General features: G+C 37.3%; 1 protein-coding gene across 1 annotated transcript in view; it reads right to left on the bottom strand.

Annotated features, from left to right (window-relative positions):
- The window catches only part of LOC110163939 (potassium voltage-gated channel subfamily H member 7), a 167,697-nt gene that overhangs the window by 40,749 nt on the left and 110,311 nt on the right, over positions 1–16,637 (bottom strand). Inside the window, exon 8 of the mRNA XM_055151197.1 lies at positions 9,117–9,516. Within this exon, the coding sequence (XP_055007172.1) occupies positions 9,117–9,516 (400 nt within the window). The remainder of the gene's footprint in view (positions 1–9,116; positions 9,517–16,637) is intronic.

Below are 16,637 nucleotides of genomic sequence, written 5' to 3'. Positions count from 1 at the left end.
CTTTAGGTAGTGTAGAAATGTTTAATTGAGGGGAGCGGGTAAATTGACTGTTGCTAATAAGATGATTTGGTGATGTGGTTGGATAAATATAAGATCATTAGGGTTGCTATAGCTACTTGGACTAATTGTGACTAATCAGCTATTACAAAATCAATGACGGACTTAATAATCAATCATTTTCGGGGTTTTAAACGAACGCTAACTGAGAAAACAGGCTTTATACAACCCAATTCAAAATGGCTTAACAACACAGATTTGGAGATTTTGATGAAAAATACTACTCCAATATTACTTCATTAGTTAATTAAAGTGTTAGTAATTCATCTGTATCAAGAGCTTTTCTGACAGCCTATTTTTGCATGAATCTGACTAAAATTACATCTAAAAAGGTTTATAATTTTTAAAAACTGGAATAAAATAAAAGTTGACATTTACAAGGCATCTGCTAAAATAAAATTAAAGGTGCACTGTGTAACTTTTACGATGGAGGGTCTGACATCTTTGTGGCTTGATGGAGATGTTATTGCTTTGTTTGGAATATCCCGGTGTGGCATTAAACATCTTGCATTTACTCAATAACATGGGGTTTTATTCGCTTAAAAACCTGCATTCTTTCTGTGAGATAAATGTGTAATGCCATACTGTGGAACATTCCGTGCAAACTTTCCATGGAGAGAAGCTGGTGATAGATAGCCTGATTCACCAGCAGGTTTCACTTCGTACTTTTTTTAGTTCACCAATCGCTGCTGTTTGGTCGTGACTTATGTAATGCGCCAAATCCCGTAGGAAGAAGGGCAGTAACGTCTTTCCCCTTGATAAAATTCACCAAACATTCTATTTGTTCCGGCTTTAAATCCTCTCTGGAATTGCTGCCAACACAGAATGTCTGTCTTCGTCTACATCCATCTTGACCGCTTTGTTTACTGTAGTGCTGTTCCACAAAAGGGACCCAGACAGACGCTTGAGTTTGACATCATGGCTTCACGGCTCTTCGCTGATTGGCCGGTGCACGGTCTACAACTTCCGGTGTTTTTGCAAACCATCTAGTGTGTTCTGATTCCCAACCAAGTCGCTGGAGAGAAATTAAATTGAGCGGAGGCACTAGGTGGCGCCAGCCTGACTAGGTGACAGACCCTCTACCAGAAAAGTTACACAGTGCACCTTTATGTTCCTAAAGCCCGCACAGCTTTCGGCCATTCCTCATTTCAGTTTTCTGCAGTGACTGGAACCACCTTCAACAGACTTTAAAACTTAGTTTGTTTTTACCTCTGTCGACTTTTAAAAACTCCATCCAGAGTATTTTACAGGATAACTGCAAATGGTTTAACACTTTTATATCTTTAATCTTCAAATGTTTTACTGTCTTATATTTCTATTCACTGTTTCATGTTATAGTTGCTGTGTGAGTGTTTTCTGTTTGTGCTTCTCTTTTATATTGTCTCTTGGTCAGGTCGTAATTGTAAATGAGAAGGTGTTCTCAACTGACTTACCTGGTAAAATATTGAATAAATAAAATAAATGTTGTCAATTTTGATATAATAGACTTGATACTCAATCCCTATTCTGATATCCCAATGATAAAAAAAATAAAATAGACAATAGAATGTGATTTTCAACATTAAATAACAGTACTATCTTTTATATTTCTATCTGGTCTTGATGATCTAGGTAGGTTCCACAGTGGTCCATGGGCGTATACTAATCTATGTGTGCTTATACTTGTCCTGATACAGCTCAAGATCTAAGCTATTCTGGTTTATTTCTGTCCTGTGAATGGGACTTTTTTTAGTATCAATACCCGGGATGTAACAATAACTTAAATATCGTGATATTGTATCGTCAAAGTTCTCACAATAATATCGTGGACCATCACAATTTATCGAATTACAAGTCTCTTTGCCTAATTAAATGTTTTGGTGCAGCAACAGCAAAAACAAAAGAGTGAACTACATAGACCATGATCCTTTGCTCCATTACAGTGAAGGCTACATGAAAAGCAATAAAAATAATAAGAAGAATCACAATTGTTAAGCACGTTTAAATCTTAATTCTTTTGTTTATGGCAGAGCAAAAGTCATGTCAAAGCATTATCACAATTTTGGTTGCACCTACAAAATGTCGCAATAATTATCGTACCGTGGGATGAATATTGTGAAAATATCGTATCGAGAGATCTGAATATCGTTACATCCCTAATCAATGCTCATATTAGAATCAGTATAGTTTCGATACTAGTTTTAGTACCAATTAGCCTCTGATTTTTGATACTTTTGACAACCTTAGTATAACATCATCTTAAATCTTAAAAACAATGTGATAATACAGACTTTTAGAATGACATAACTTCCACTACTATAAGCTGTAAATAAAACTTTTGTGTGTTTGGAAGAGTGCAGCGTACAGCATCTTCAGAGCGCTATTTTTCCATGAGACAGGTGTGGAGAGGGGCTGAGGAAAACACTGCCTTGAAACGCACTAAACCTCCGAAGACAGGCTCGGAAAATAATAATAATATACGTAGTGGGAGAAAACTCCAAGTCAGCGTACTTCAAAATATATTTGTTTTGGTTAAAAAAAGTCTTCTCCCCTCATACAATACATCTCTGCAGTTCCCCTAAGCCTACGCACCAGATTGTACTCTCATAAAGTTGTGTCTTATAAAACAGAATATTCACTTCTGTCATTAAAATTATATATTAAAGGTGCACTGTGTAACTTTTCTGATACCTGTTTGTCACCATGGAGATGTTATTGCTTTCACTGGAATTTTCCAAAGTATGACATTAAACAATCAGCGTATCACTCATTCATTCATTCGTTTTTCAATATAAAACCAAAAATAAGAAAATTAAAAAAAACAACTATTTTCTTCATTATTTGTCTCCAAAACCAAAATTTAAAAAAATGGATAACGATTCGTTTTTTCAATTTTTATTTTCAGTTTTCTGTGACTTAAACTGTGATGCCAGATTTTTGTGCCACATACGGACTGAACCAGGACTAAAACAGGTCTAAAACAGGTCTAAACCAGGACTAAACCAGGACTAAAGCAGAACTAAACCAGGTCTAAACCAGGTCTAAACCATGACTAAAATAGGACTAAAACAGGACTAAACCAGAACTGAACCAGCACTAAATCAGGACTAAACCAGGACTAAACCAGAACTAAACCAGATCTAAACCAGGACTAAAACAGGATTAAACCAGGTCTAAACCAGAACTGAACCAGGACTAAACCAGGTCTAAACCAGGTCTAAACCAGAACTGAACCAGGACTAAACCAGGTCTAAACCAGGACTAAACCAGGACTAAAACAGGACTAAACCAGAATTGAACCAGGACTAAACCAGGTCTAAACCAGGACTAAACCAGGACTGAACCAGGACTAAAACAGGTTTAAACCAGGACTAAACCAGGACTAAACCAGGTCTAAACCAGGACTAAACCAGGACTGAACCAGGTCTAAAACCAGGACTAAACCAGGTCTAAACCAGGTCTAAACCATGACTAAAATAGGACTAAAACAGGACTAAACCAGAACTGAACCAGCACTAAATCAGGACTAAACCAGGACTAAACCAGAACTAAACCAGATCTAAACCAGGACTAAAACAGGATTAAACCAGGTCTAAACCAGAACTGAACCAGGACTAAACCAGGTCTAAACCAGGTCTAAACCAGAACTGAACCAGGACTAAACCAGGACTAAACCAGGACTAAACCAGGACTAAAACAGGACTAAACCAGAATTGAACCAGGACTAAACCAGGTCTAAACCAGGACTAAACCAGGACTGAACCAGGACTAAAACAGGTTTAAACCAGGACTAAACCAGGACTAAACCAGGTCTAAACCAGGACTAAACCAGGACTGAACCAGGTCTAAACCAGGACTAAACCAGGTCTAAACCAGGTCTAAACCAGGTCTAAACCAGGACTAAACCAGGACTAAACCAGAACTAAACCAGGAATAAACCAGAACTGAACCAGGACTAAACCAGGTCTAAACCAGGACTAAAACAGGACTAAAACAGGACTAAAACAGGTCTAAACCAGGACTAAACCAGGACTGAACCAGGACTGAACCAGAACTGAACTAGGACTAAACCAGGTCTAAACCAGAACTGAACCAGGATGAAATCAGGTCTAAACCAGAACTGAACCAGGACTAAATGAGGTCTAAATCAGAACTGAACCAGGACAAAATTAGGTCTAAACCAGGACTAAATCAGAACTAAACCAGGTCTAAACCAGGACTAAACCAGCATTAAACCAGGACTAAATCAGGACTAAACCAGGTCTAAACCAGGACTAAACCAGAACTGAACCAGGACTAAACCAGGTTCTAAACCAGGACAAAACCGGGACTAAACCAGGACTACACTGGTCTCAGTTCTGTTCTCAATCCTAGTTTCTTCCAAGTCTCAGTTCTGGTCTCAGTCCTGGTCTGGTCCCGGTCTGGTTCCGCAATAATATATGCAATAAAATTCAAAATAGATATTATATAGACATTATAAGATTCAAAAAACCTTTAACATCATTAGTTGAAATTGTGTGTGTTAGAAATAGGAAACAAATGTAATGGGTAATTTCCCTCTTGTAATCTATGTGTAGTAAGTATTGTTATTAATCATAACTATTCATCATTTAAAGAGCATTACCCACACAATTATATGCACCAGTAACTTATAAAAACATCTATTTAAAACCCGAATAAAGAGCCCATGCATCATAATAAAGGCCTATCGTAGTTATTATTTATGAATCATAAAACCAAATGGTGTATGTTTCTATAATAACACTACATTTGTTCTTATTGTTTTCGTAGCACTGTGTATGTGATGGAAGGTTTTTCAGTGTGTTACCAAAACTTTAATCATGAGTGACAGTAAAAAAAAAAAAAAAAAAAAAAAAAACATAAACAAAGCAGAGGCAATCAAAATGTATTTGTTGTACCGTAAATTGAGCTGTCACTATACCAGATCTGACAAGCTGTGAGCACCAGCCTTAGATCTAGTCACTGGTTTAAAGAGTACTGAAAAATGAAGTAAAAGTACAGCTAGATGTGTAAGATACTGAAGTAGTAGTAGTTAGGGATGGGCATGATTAGTCGATTAATCGATAATTGATCATTAAGAATTTCATCGATTACGTTCATTTTAATCGACAAACCGAATGTAGGTTGCTGTGCGTAGCGTGACCAAACAGGGGTCCGTACATGTGTCTCTGCACTCAGAAGGAGCGAGACACAAACATTCGGTCAGTCTGCAGCGTACCGAAGTGCAAATGCGTATTTAACGATGACTTGTACAAGAAATTCCACCCTTTCCGTTCCGGTCGGGACAAGTGGGAGTCCATGTGCACAGTGTACAAAGCAGCACATATGTTTCAGTGTCCTGTGGGAAAAAGCTGGTGAGAGTCGCGCAATGTCGATGACGAGTCCCCACCTCCCTCCCCCCGTACGGTGTCCTGGTTTTGGACAAATGCAAATATGATCACATTAACCTGTATTCTAGTGTGTCATGTCTTTTAATCCTACAGAAGTTGAACCGCCTCAGCGACACAAGAGCTGTAGTTTTATCTTCGCTTAGTTTATGCAAATTAGCGATGTGGTTTTAAGTTTCGTTTCTGTGAGAGTTGCGCAAAACTGAATTAAACACATTATAATGTCAAACGGATTGATGTGGGTGTGAGTGTTAAAGGTTTATATGTCGTAAAGTTGAATTTATTTATGCAGATTAGTAGTGCAGATAGTAATAATAATGATGATAATTTTAATAAAAAAACGTTAATAATTAATCGATAATCGATCGTTAATTCTTCCGACGATCGATTAAGAAAATTTCATCGAATGCCCATCCCTAGAAGTAGTGCTGCCAAATGTGTACTTAAGTAAAAGTACACATGAAAAATTCTGACGCAAACCGTGATACAAAAACATTTTAAAACAGAGTTAAAGGAGCATTTCTCTGGTGGAGGGTCCATCAAATACTTTTCTCCACAGAGATGCTATTGTATTTTATTAAACCTTTCTATCTTCATGGAGACCAAACAAGACCAAGTTACAGGTCAGATCTGTGGAGAGGCGACCCGTTCACAGTCTGTATACCTGTTTTTCTAGGTATTTTTGAGCTATAAAACCACATGTAATTGAGCAAATGTAAGGTAGATCTGTTTAATGTCATACTGTGGAACATTCCAGGCAGAGCAGTGACATTTCCATAGAAACAAGAAGGTGATGGACCCCAACCCACCTTTAAGTAAAAGTACGTGTGAAAAATACAACCAAAAGTTTCTTCTTCTCACAATTCTAATACAAAACCTGATGCAAAAACATTTTAAAGCTGAGTTACGTCGTTTGAAACCACAATTTGCATATTGTCTGAGCTCTGGCCAATCAGAGGAGGTGAGTTTGTCGGTTTAAAGAGGAGCAGAGACAGCTGTGGATTAGGATGACTGGACTAAAGCAGTACTGACAAACTCCTGTAATGTTTAAAGTTTGTAGCTAAATGCACTGACATGGCTAGAATTATAGTCAATTACAAGTAGAAGTACATGCTTAAAAAAGTACTAAAAACTGACCACACAACTGACCAAACATCTACTAACTTGCAGTAACATAAGTATTTCCAATTAGTTACTTTTTACCCAGGTTCAGCAAGTATTTCAAAATAAAACACATGTTCTAGTACTCAGAGCCACTCAGAGTACTCAATTACAGGTAGAGATACATGCTTAAAGGTGCACTATACAACTTCTCTGGTAGACAGTCCCCAGTGCTGCTTTGCCTGGAATGTTCCACAGTATGCTCTAAAATGGATCTATCTTACGTAATTACAGGTACTTTTATTGCTCAAAAATATCTTAAACTAGAAAAGCACTCAGAGAGCGCAGACCTCCGCCAAGGACTACCCCCATTTTTTATATAAATTGCGATAAAATCAGTCTTCTGGATCAGATCCGGATCAGCCTTTGGAATATGAAAGAGGATCCCATTGTCCATCCCTGAGTCAAATTTCATGGGGTTTGGTCAATGATTAACCGAGATATTGAGAAACAAAATTTTTGGCCCCATTTACCACAATGTTAACTAAAATTTCAAAGTGATCCAGAATCCAGGATTTCTTCCGGATCACCCCCAAAATGAAATCAGTTCTTCCTTTTCACATTTCCAACAAATCCTGAAAATTTCATCAACAATCGGTCCATAACTTTTTGAGTTATGTTGCTAACAGACAAACAAACACAAACAAACAAACAAAACAAACAGACAAACGCCGGCAAAAACATAACCTCCTTGGCGGAGGAAACAAGGAACATGTGTAACTAACATTATACAACATAAAACTATAACTTATACAGACCTAATAATATTGTTTTTGTTTTGTTTTTATTTATTAAACAGGGTCAGTGTACATGAATAAATATTGCTACTAATTTTATATATTGAAATAAAAATATGTATGTATATTAAATGATAATTATGTTTTGCTCGTAAAGTAGAGTTTTTTGTTTTTTTTTCAGTGTCTCATGTGTAACAAAGGAGCTCACTGGTCACCTTTGATTTACAATAAAATCTAATTTATCTCATATCAGAGTTTAGTGCTTCACTCACTCTGTAGAAATCATCAAAGTTTTTCAGTCTTTTTGTGTTTTTTTTTGTTGTTTTTTTTTACTCTTCTTTTTCTGATATGGACTGACAATGTGTGTCCCTGATTGGCTAATCCACCTGTCAATCACATCCGTCTGAAAACAGGGAGATTTCACCGCTGATCAGACTCACAACTTTGTAAAGTACTGGAGAAGTGTGGACTCTGAATCCCGGGCAAAATGATAAGAATATTTTCACAGTATAATAACAGTATAAAAAATGTATGATATAAACAAATAAAATAAAATAATTGAATAAATAACTTGTAAAATATTTCCTCTATATATTTTTACTCAACATACCAAAGAAGTCGTCATTTTTTTAATCATGACAACATCTATGTCAACAATACAAACAGTTAAAAACAGGATCTATGAACTTATTCCTCAAGTTAGTCCATTTATCTAAGTGAAAATTTCATCAAAATCGGTCCATAACTTTTTGAGTTATGTTGCTAACAGACAAACAAACAAACAAACAAACAGACAAACGCCGGCAAAAACATAACCTCCTTGGCGGAGGTAATTACCATATATTGCATTCTCATTGTCAGCATTGTCACCTCTCCACAGATCTGACCTGTAACTTGGCCTTGTAGCGTCACTTTCTTGTTTCTCTGGTAACTGATATGTTTAATGCTGTGGCGTAGAAAAATCCAGGAAGCAAGCAGTTAGCGGACCCTTCACCAGAAAAGTTACACAGTGCACCTTTAAAAATCTAGTTAGTTCGTTAGTAAGTTTATTTTCTTCGGTCAATTAACACAATCATACATCACATTAGAATGATTAAACACAAAAAAAAATATGTGTGTTATGCATATCACTAAAGTTATTCTACAGATCAGAGGGGTTTAGGCTGACATTTTATTACTATTAACATATAGAACAGGAGACAAGACAGCAGAAATATTACTTTTATGAGTGCAGGAAAGAATACGTACTTAATTCTTTTGGTACACACACATGCACAATAAAGACACACAATCTAATACATGTCGGTGTTCATATTCACATTTATAAACACACAGACACTTTGTATAATTGAGGGTTTTTAGTTCATCTGTAAGTTCCATGAGGTAAGATTTGTTGTATTTCTCTATATTTCTGTCTGTGTAAATTCTTTTAGAGCCTTTTAATGTTGTATCCAGACTGTTCCACAGATTAACACCTCTGATGAAGATGCATAGACTTTTTAGGCTGGTTTTCACGTTTGCTTTGGGAAAGAGGCCCGATCCTCTCAGATTGTACTCATTCTCTCTGGGTTTGAACATCTCTGGATACACTGAGAGAGTAGATTGTTATGTGCCTTAAGCATCACAATTGCAGTATTGAGATTAATGAGAGAAAAATGAACACACAATTGACCAAAATATCTACTAAATTATGTGTGTATGTGTATGAAATTAGTTACTTTGCACCTCTGGTTCTGCAAGTATTTGTAAGTAAAAAACAAGATCTAGTACTTACAGCCGATGAGCATGACGCAGATGGAAAAGATCTTCTCCGAGTTGGTGTTGGGGGACACATTTCCAAAGCCCACACTGGTCAGACTACTGAAGGTGAAGTACAGCGCCGTGACGTACTTGTCCTTGATGGAGGGTCCGGAGCTGGGGTCGCTGTAGTTGTACCTCTTGCCTATGGACACGCCCAGATTGTCCAGCCAGCCGATCTTGTGCTCCAGGTAGGGCTTCTCCACGTTGCCGATGGCGTACCAGATGCAGGCCAGCCAGTGCGCGATGAGAGCGAAGATGCACATGAGCAGCATAAGCACGGCCGCCCCGTACTCGGAGTAGCGGTCCAGCTTCCTGGCCACGCGCACCAATCGCAGCAGGCGCGCCGTCTTCAGCAGGCCAATCAGAGTCGTCGTCTGGACATAAGGGCAGAACAGCAGTTTAGAGAAGGGACGGAGAGAGGAAAAGCTTACAGTGCAGTATACGTCTCTTGCAGGTGTGGGCTATTTTAACACCTTATTTCATGCACTTTTATATTTGACCATAGTTTATTTATATTTTTATTACAGTTTTTCCACAGTATAGCATTCATTTATCTAATATCTCGTAGCCAAATGCCAGATCAGAGCTCACCCAAGAAAGAGAGATGTTTCAAGCAAGTTTTGAGAAATTTCTAAATTTGGTTAATGACAGGGCCATACGTGGCGAAATATCAGAATTGTGGCCATGTCAGGTTTTGGCCCCATACTGCATTCAAATGATAAAAAATGCTCTAATATGTACATCTGGGGTGGGGTGGTCTTAGGTTGTTTGGAGACGTTTCCAACAAGTTTTTAGCAATTTCAAAATTTGATCAAATTTGAGCTGAAATTACAGGCCCGGAATGGATGAAAAATCTAAATTTTTTTTGGCCATGTCAGGTTTAGGCCTCAAAATGCCTTCAAGTGACAAAAAGTGGTCTAATATGTACATCTGGCATGGTCTGAGATTGTTTGGAGACATTTCTGGCAAGTTTTGAGCAATTTTGAAATTTGGTCAAATTTGAGCCAAAACAACCGGACCAGACTGGCCTGATTCATCAGCAGTTTTCACTCCATAGAAAGCGTCTGACCTGGCAGCATTAGATTTTGTTCACTGGATGGTAGACGGGTACTTTTTTCATTTAACCAATTGCTGCTATTTGGTCATGATGTATGTAATGCGCTGCTAACGGGCCTAACAGGAATATTAAGCTTTTCCCAAATCCTGTAGGAACAAGGGCAAATGTTCTCTTTGTTCTGGCTTTAAATCCTCGATCTCAGGAATTGTTGCCAACACAGAATGTATTGTCTTTTCACTGATGGCTGGTGCCCGAACTCACACTTACAGGGTCTAGTGTATTCCATTTCCTGACCTAATCGCTGGAGAGAAATGAAATTGAGCAAAGGCACTAGGTGGCACCAGCCTAGCTAGGGCCAGACCTGTCGAAATACCATTTTTTTGCCAAAGCTGCCTTCAAATGACAAACAGTGCTCTTAATATGCTTAATATTTACATCTGGGGTTAGGTTGTTTGGCGATGTTTCCAGCAAGTTTTGAGCAATTTCTTGGTCAAATTTGGTCTATTAAATGACCTCTAATCAAATAATTAACTATATTATAAAAAATGACTCTTGTAAGATTTATAACATGCTTTATGAATGTTGTTACCTTCTCAAAAACAAACCTGGAGTTGTGGTTTGTTTCATTCATACGTTTGAGTAACTCTTTATTATTAGTCTGTGTACATCCCCAAAAGGCTAAATATGCAGCATTTGTGTTAAACATGTATGAACAAAACAAAACACAACTCCAGGTATAATTTTGATGAGGAAACATTATAAGGTAGATCAGAAAATAGTGTAATATGGGCCCTTAAATACATTTTAGATAGATATGTTTTGTCGTACTTTGGTACATTCTGAGCAAAGAAATCACATTTTCATGGAAACAGGCAGAGCATCCTCCACCAGAAAAGTTACACAGTGTAGAAGAGTTTAAAGTTTACAGAAATTCCCCATTATGAAAACTCTGAAAGTCAAAGTAAATATGCAAACAACTTTTATTGGTCCAAGAATTCCAGGAGAAACGTAATTATGTAAGGACTATATTTGTTTACAAAACTATTGCTCAAGACCCTGGCAAAAGAGGATCCCTGAAGGAAAAGACGCTATGGTAATTAGAAAACTCTTTTTATATGATCTAATTTAAGTTCTGCTCCTGCACCAATAGTTACAAAACACACTTCCAGCCTTGTACTTTTATAGCATTTTCTCACAAACTGTCACCGAACTAAATAAGCTTGACAATACAGGATCACTCAAATGTCAAAATTAATTTCCGTAGTATTTATTAACACTTTGCATGAATTGTTGTGAAATGAAATAATTTTGATGTCTGCAAGTCACTGATCAAAATCTATTTCAGATCGACTGGGGCTTTAATGAAACCAGTTTTTAGGTTAAAACCCTCTTATTAAGCCGCTAAATGAATGGGTCGCCTGAGAACCATCTGCCACTGTCTCGGCCGCACGGTTTTCCTCAATGAAAACACGTGCAACACTGGATTTACTCATGTCATAGTTTATGATGTTTTGTAATGATACAGCATGGAATATCTACAATGTTAAGGGTAATGGTGATGCTCATCAGCACGTGGTAAATAAAATGTAATGTGATTTATTCTGTCACCAGATATTTGATGAATATTAGGGAATTATTTTCATTCAGTTATAGTTGAATCGTCAGTAATTTATGTGAATGGCGAGAAATTTAAAGTCTCCTGGCCAACATAACCAACAGAAAAAAAAGTCTTCCACAGCAACTGATCAATGTGATATGATTTTGGAATGAAAGGTCATCTTGAAATGTGAATGTGATGCCATTTCTGAATGTGATCTAATTTCAGAACATGGTGTCATTTCGGAATGTGACATCTTTTTGGAATGTGATGTTATATCAGAATGTGACGTCTTTTCAGAATGTGATGTCATTTTGAAATGTGATGTAAATTCGGAATGTGATTTAAGTTCGGAATGCGATGTCATATCTGCATTTGATGTCATACCGGAATGTGATTTCACTGATCATTTTGTAATGTGATGTCTTTTTGTAATGTGATGTCATATCAGAATGTGATTACATTTTGGGATTTTATGTATTTTTGTGATGTTATGTCATTTTGGAATATGACGTCATTTCAGAACGTTATCTCTCATATTGAAATCTGATGTCATACTGGAATGTGATGTATTTTACTGGTCAATTTGGAATGTAATGCCATTTCAGAATGTGATGTGTTTATAGAATTTTATGTTAATTCAGAACATGAGGTCATTTTGGAATGTGGAGTTGTATCAGAATTGTAATGTAATTGGGATTTGTTGTCATTTTGAAAGGTAATGTCTTTTTGGGGTAAGATGTAATTTCAGAATATGACTTCATTTCAAAATGTGATATAATATCGAAATGTGATGTCATATCACACTGGAATGTGATTTCACTGGTCATTGTGGAATGTGATGTCATATCGGAATGTAATTTCAATTTGTCACGTGACGTCATTTTGGAATATGTTGTAATTTCAGAATATAATGTGCACTCTGAACAGAATCCTACTTTGTAAACTTATATGTCAAATCTAATCACAGCTGCAATTATTGTCAATTAGCAATCATGATTTTTACGGTTCGTATTTCAGTCTCCTCTTAAATTTTAAAGATATTTCTGAGCCTGAGATTAAATAAATGCTAGACAGACAAGTTTAATGCCATACCGTGGAACATTCCAGGCAATGCAATAACATCCCCATGGAAACAAGCAGGTGCCTGACCATCAATGGAAAAGTTACATAGTGCTCCTTTAATGTTCATAAACAGAATCCTATAAAAAACATAAATCAAAATGTTTATCATTAAAAACAAGTGATATTTATTATTTTTTTTGCTTTTTGTACGTCTGACAGCAGCGCTCAGAGGAAAAGATGATTATGGTCGATAATCAGGAGATTTTCTGGTGAAATGGGTTCTATTGGAACAATCCAACCCTGGCACCAAACCTACCCAATGCCCACCCACATCTGTAACCCCCCCTCACACACACACACACACACACACACACACTCCCATCCCCTCTGCTAGTACTACACACGCACAGAGACACACTGTTCTGTTGGCCTGCTCCTCACTGAAATGCATCATTGATTGTCATTTGGTAAGCCATTAATCCGTATAAATGGATTCAAGAATGAAAACCATAAAACCATTCAAAAAAAAGAGAAAGAAAAAAAAACATGCAATTTGAAGTAATCCGTTCAGGGCAGAGAGTGTAAGATTGGGGCTGTAAGTAGAGGCCTCGGGGCACAAGTCTGGCTTAGAGGGGATGGATAACAAGATGGCGACGGTCGGCAGCGATGTGGTCTAAAGCTTCCTGGGAAAAATGACAACACACGAGAAAGAGCCAAGCCAAAGATAAGCTGGGTCGGATACACATGTCACATTGTCTCGCTGCTTAGGCATAAGTGGTGCACAAAAAGGCTGATGGAAAAGCGACCTCCACCAAGGCATTTCAGTAAATACCACATACAGTTTGATCTTTTTGTCAGCAAACATTTATTGAAACTTAAATTTAAATGTATTTTTAGTGTATCTGTAATATAGTGTGAATTACTTTCTGTGTCAAATAAGTAAAGACAGACTGATATATTTTCACTTTTTAGAGTTTTGGTTACATAAAGCCTTACTGCACAAAACATAACGACTCTGCTTCCTTAAAGGTTTGCATTAAAACAGTTCTTGGTTAGCCTGATTCATCAGCCGGTTTCACTTCGTAGAAACTGTCTGACCTCGCAGCATTAGAATTCGTTCGCTCGACAGTAGGCGGGTACTTTTTTTTTTTTTAACCAATCACTGCTATTTGGTTGTGACATATATAATGTGCCACTAACGGGGTTAACTGGTATATTAAGCTTTTCCCAAATCCTGTAGGAAGAAGGGCAATAACGTCTTTCCCTTGATAAAATTCATCAAACATTCTCTTGGTTCCGGCTTTAAATCCTTGATCCTGGGAAGCGTTGCCAACACTGAATATATGGCTCTTTGCTGATTGGCTGGTGCCTGAACTCGCACTTCCAGGGTTTTTGCAAATCGTCTAGTGTATTCCGATTCCTGACCTAGTTGCTGGAGAGAAATGAAATTAAGTGGAGGCACTAGGTGGCACCAGCCTGGCTAGGGCTTGGTGGAATTTTATAGTAAATTTGGGGAAAATAGTCCAAATGTTACCCACGTGTTGGCTAAAAAATATCAGCAGAACTTATCAGCCATAAGTTTCTCTGGCTATGAAAAAAAATATATATATTGGTCGATCTCAACAAATAAGTACCAGTATATAAAAAAGTCACAATACGTATGTGTTTTGCCTTGACTAGATGTACGTGAACTTTTTATCTAAACTTTTTAAACAGAAAGACCTTTTGAGCAAATGCACAACACCATTTAATATGACAAGTCCAAGTAGTAACTTAAAGATGCATTGTGCAATTTTTCAGGTGAAGGGCCTGTCAAATATTTTTCTCCATAGAGATGTTATTACTTTGCCTGGAATGTTTCACAGTATGGCATTAGACCTGTGGTGGATACCTCTGCTGCCCCAGTGTTAGTTAGTACTATTTAATTTAATTTTATTTTATTTACATTAAGTTAATTACAGCACATAATTTATTTTTATTTAGACTTGCATTGTAATTTGGGTGCACACATTTAAGTCTGAATTATTTACTTACACTTGTTCTTTTTTGTTTGTTTGAGTGGCCGGACGGAGACCAGCCATGCCGAACAAAGGCTTGTAGCACTTTTTAGTTTGTTTTACTAAGTTAGTTTGTCTAGTTTGTTTAAGGTCACTTTGATTATCACTTATTATTTTCTGTATTATACCTATTTGCCCTCTTTTTACTTTGATTAAGTTAGTAGTTTTAGTTAATTATTTAGTGTAATTCCTCCTCTTATGTTCAGTTTTAGTTGGTCCTCATGTATTTAAACGCCCCTGTTCTTGGTCTGGTTGGGTTAGTTTTGTTCTGTTCGGTTTGATTTAAATTACCTCAGTTGGTCCCAGCTTTTTGTTCATGATTTACCTAATTTAAGCCTTTGTTAAATTACGTCTTGTTTGACTTTATTAAATTGAAACTTATCTTTATACCTTCCCTTTATTAAATCGAAACTTATTTTCATACTTTGTCTTTGCCTTTCTGTTTCTGTATCTTCATAGAGCCCAAACCAGACAAAGTTATAGGTCAGATCTATGGAGAGGCGACCCCGCTCACAGTCAGAATACCTCTTTTTTGAGCTATAAAACCACTTGTAATTGAATAAATGCAAGATAGTGCTTTTTAATGTCATACTGTTGAACATTTCAAGTAGAGCAATAACATATCCATAAAAACAAGCAGGTGAAGGACCCTCAACCAAAAAGTTATATAACACACCTTTAACTTCTTACATTTTAGTTATGTAGTGTATCTACTACTTCCCTATAAAGCAGTATGTGCCACCGCTCACTGCTCTTCATCTGACTAGTTTTGGATCACTGACTATAATCTGGCAAAATCCTCTCCAAATTCCTGACTGGATGAGCAAATCCCACGAGCTTTTCAGAACTAACTCATGATCCCAACTCTCTCCTTATAGGTGCACTATGTACTGTAACTTCTAAGGTGGAGGGTCTGCAACTTGCTTGTCTTCATGCAGATGTTATTTCTTTGTCAGGAATGTCCCATAGTAGAGCATTAAACATATATGTGTTGTCTTGGTTCAATTACAGGTGTTTTAGAGCTCAAAAATACCATGAATTCTTAACATGTGCAGGATTATTTCTCCAAAGATCTGACCATTAACCTGTCTCTGCTGTGATAACCAAAATTATTTCCATATTATGTTCAAATCAATCAAAGCAAAACAGTACTATCTCCATGGAGACAAGCAAGTGGCCAGCCCTCACTCAGAAAAGTTGCACAGTGCACCTTTAACAATAGGAGAGACATACCGTAAATTCGGGACTATAAGCCGCTACTTTTTTCTCACACTTTGAACCCTGCGGCTAATAAAACGATGCGGCAAATACATGGACGGATTATTTGTTTGGTAAATTGTCCGTTCATATATACGGTCTACGGTCTGGTTTGGCAACACAGCGGATACACGCAGCCTCAATGCAGAAAATGTCACCGTCTGTGCGGTTACACATGGATCTAGGGTTAACATGAAGTTGCTACACTAACGATATTGTCAGCGACTCAAATAGTTTATCGCCGTGTGATAAAATAAGTTATGATGCTAAATTAACATTAGTGAGGGGGATACGTCTTACCCGTAGGCGTAAATGATGAGAAAAAACGTCTCAAACTTCAGTAGCCGGACATCCACTTATACCTGATTGATAAAACTAGCCCTGCCCCCGAGAGAGTCTGAAATCTGCTGAAATCCTACGAGACACTGACACGATACAGACAGGACAGAGACTCTTTCTGCA

This window comes from Boleophthalmus pectinirostris, unplaced genomic scaffold, assembly GCF_026225935.1.
Source record: "Boleophthalmus pectinirostris isolate CB_2022bp ecotype Guang Dong unplaced genomic scaffold, ASM2622593v1 HiC_scaffold_1, whole genome shotgun sequence".
Taxonomy (NCBI): Eukaryota; Metazoa; Chordata; class Actinopteri; order Gobiiformes; family Gobiidae; genus Boleophthalmus; species Boleophthalmus pectinirostris.
Note: the sequence above shows the minus strand (reverse complement) of the source record. Positions and strands in the feature narration are given on the sequence as shown.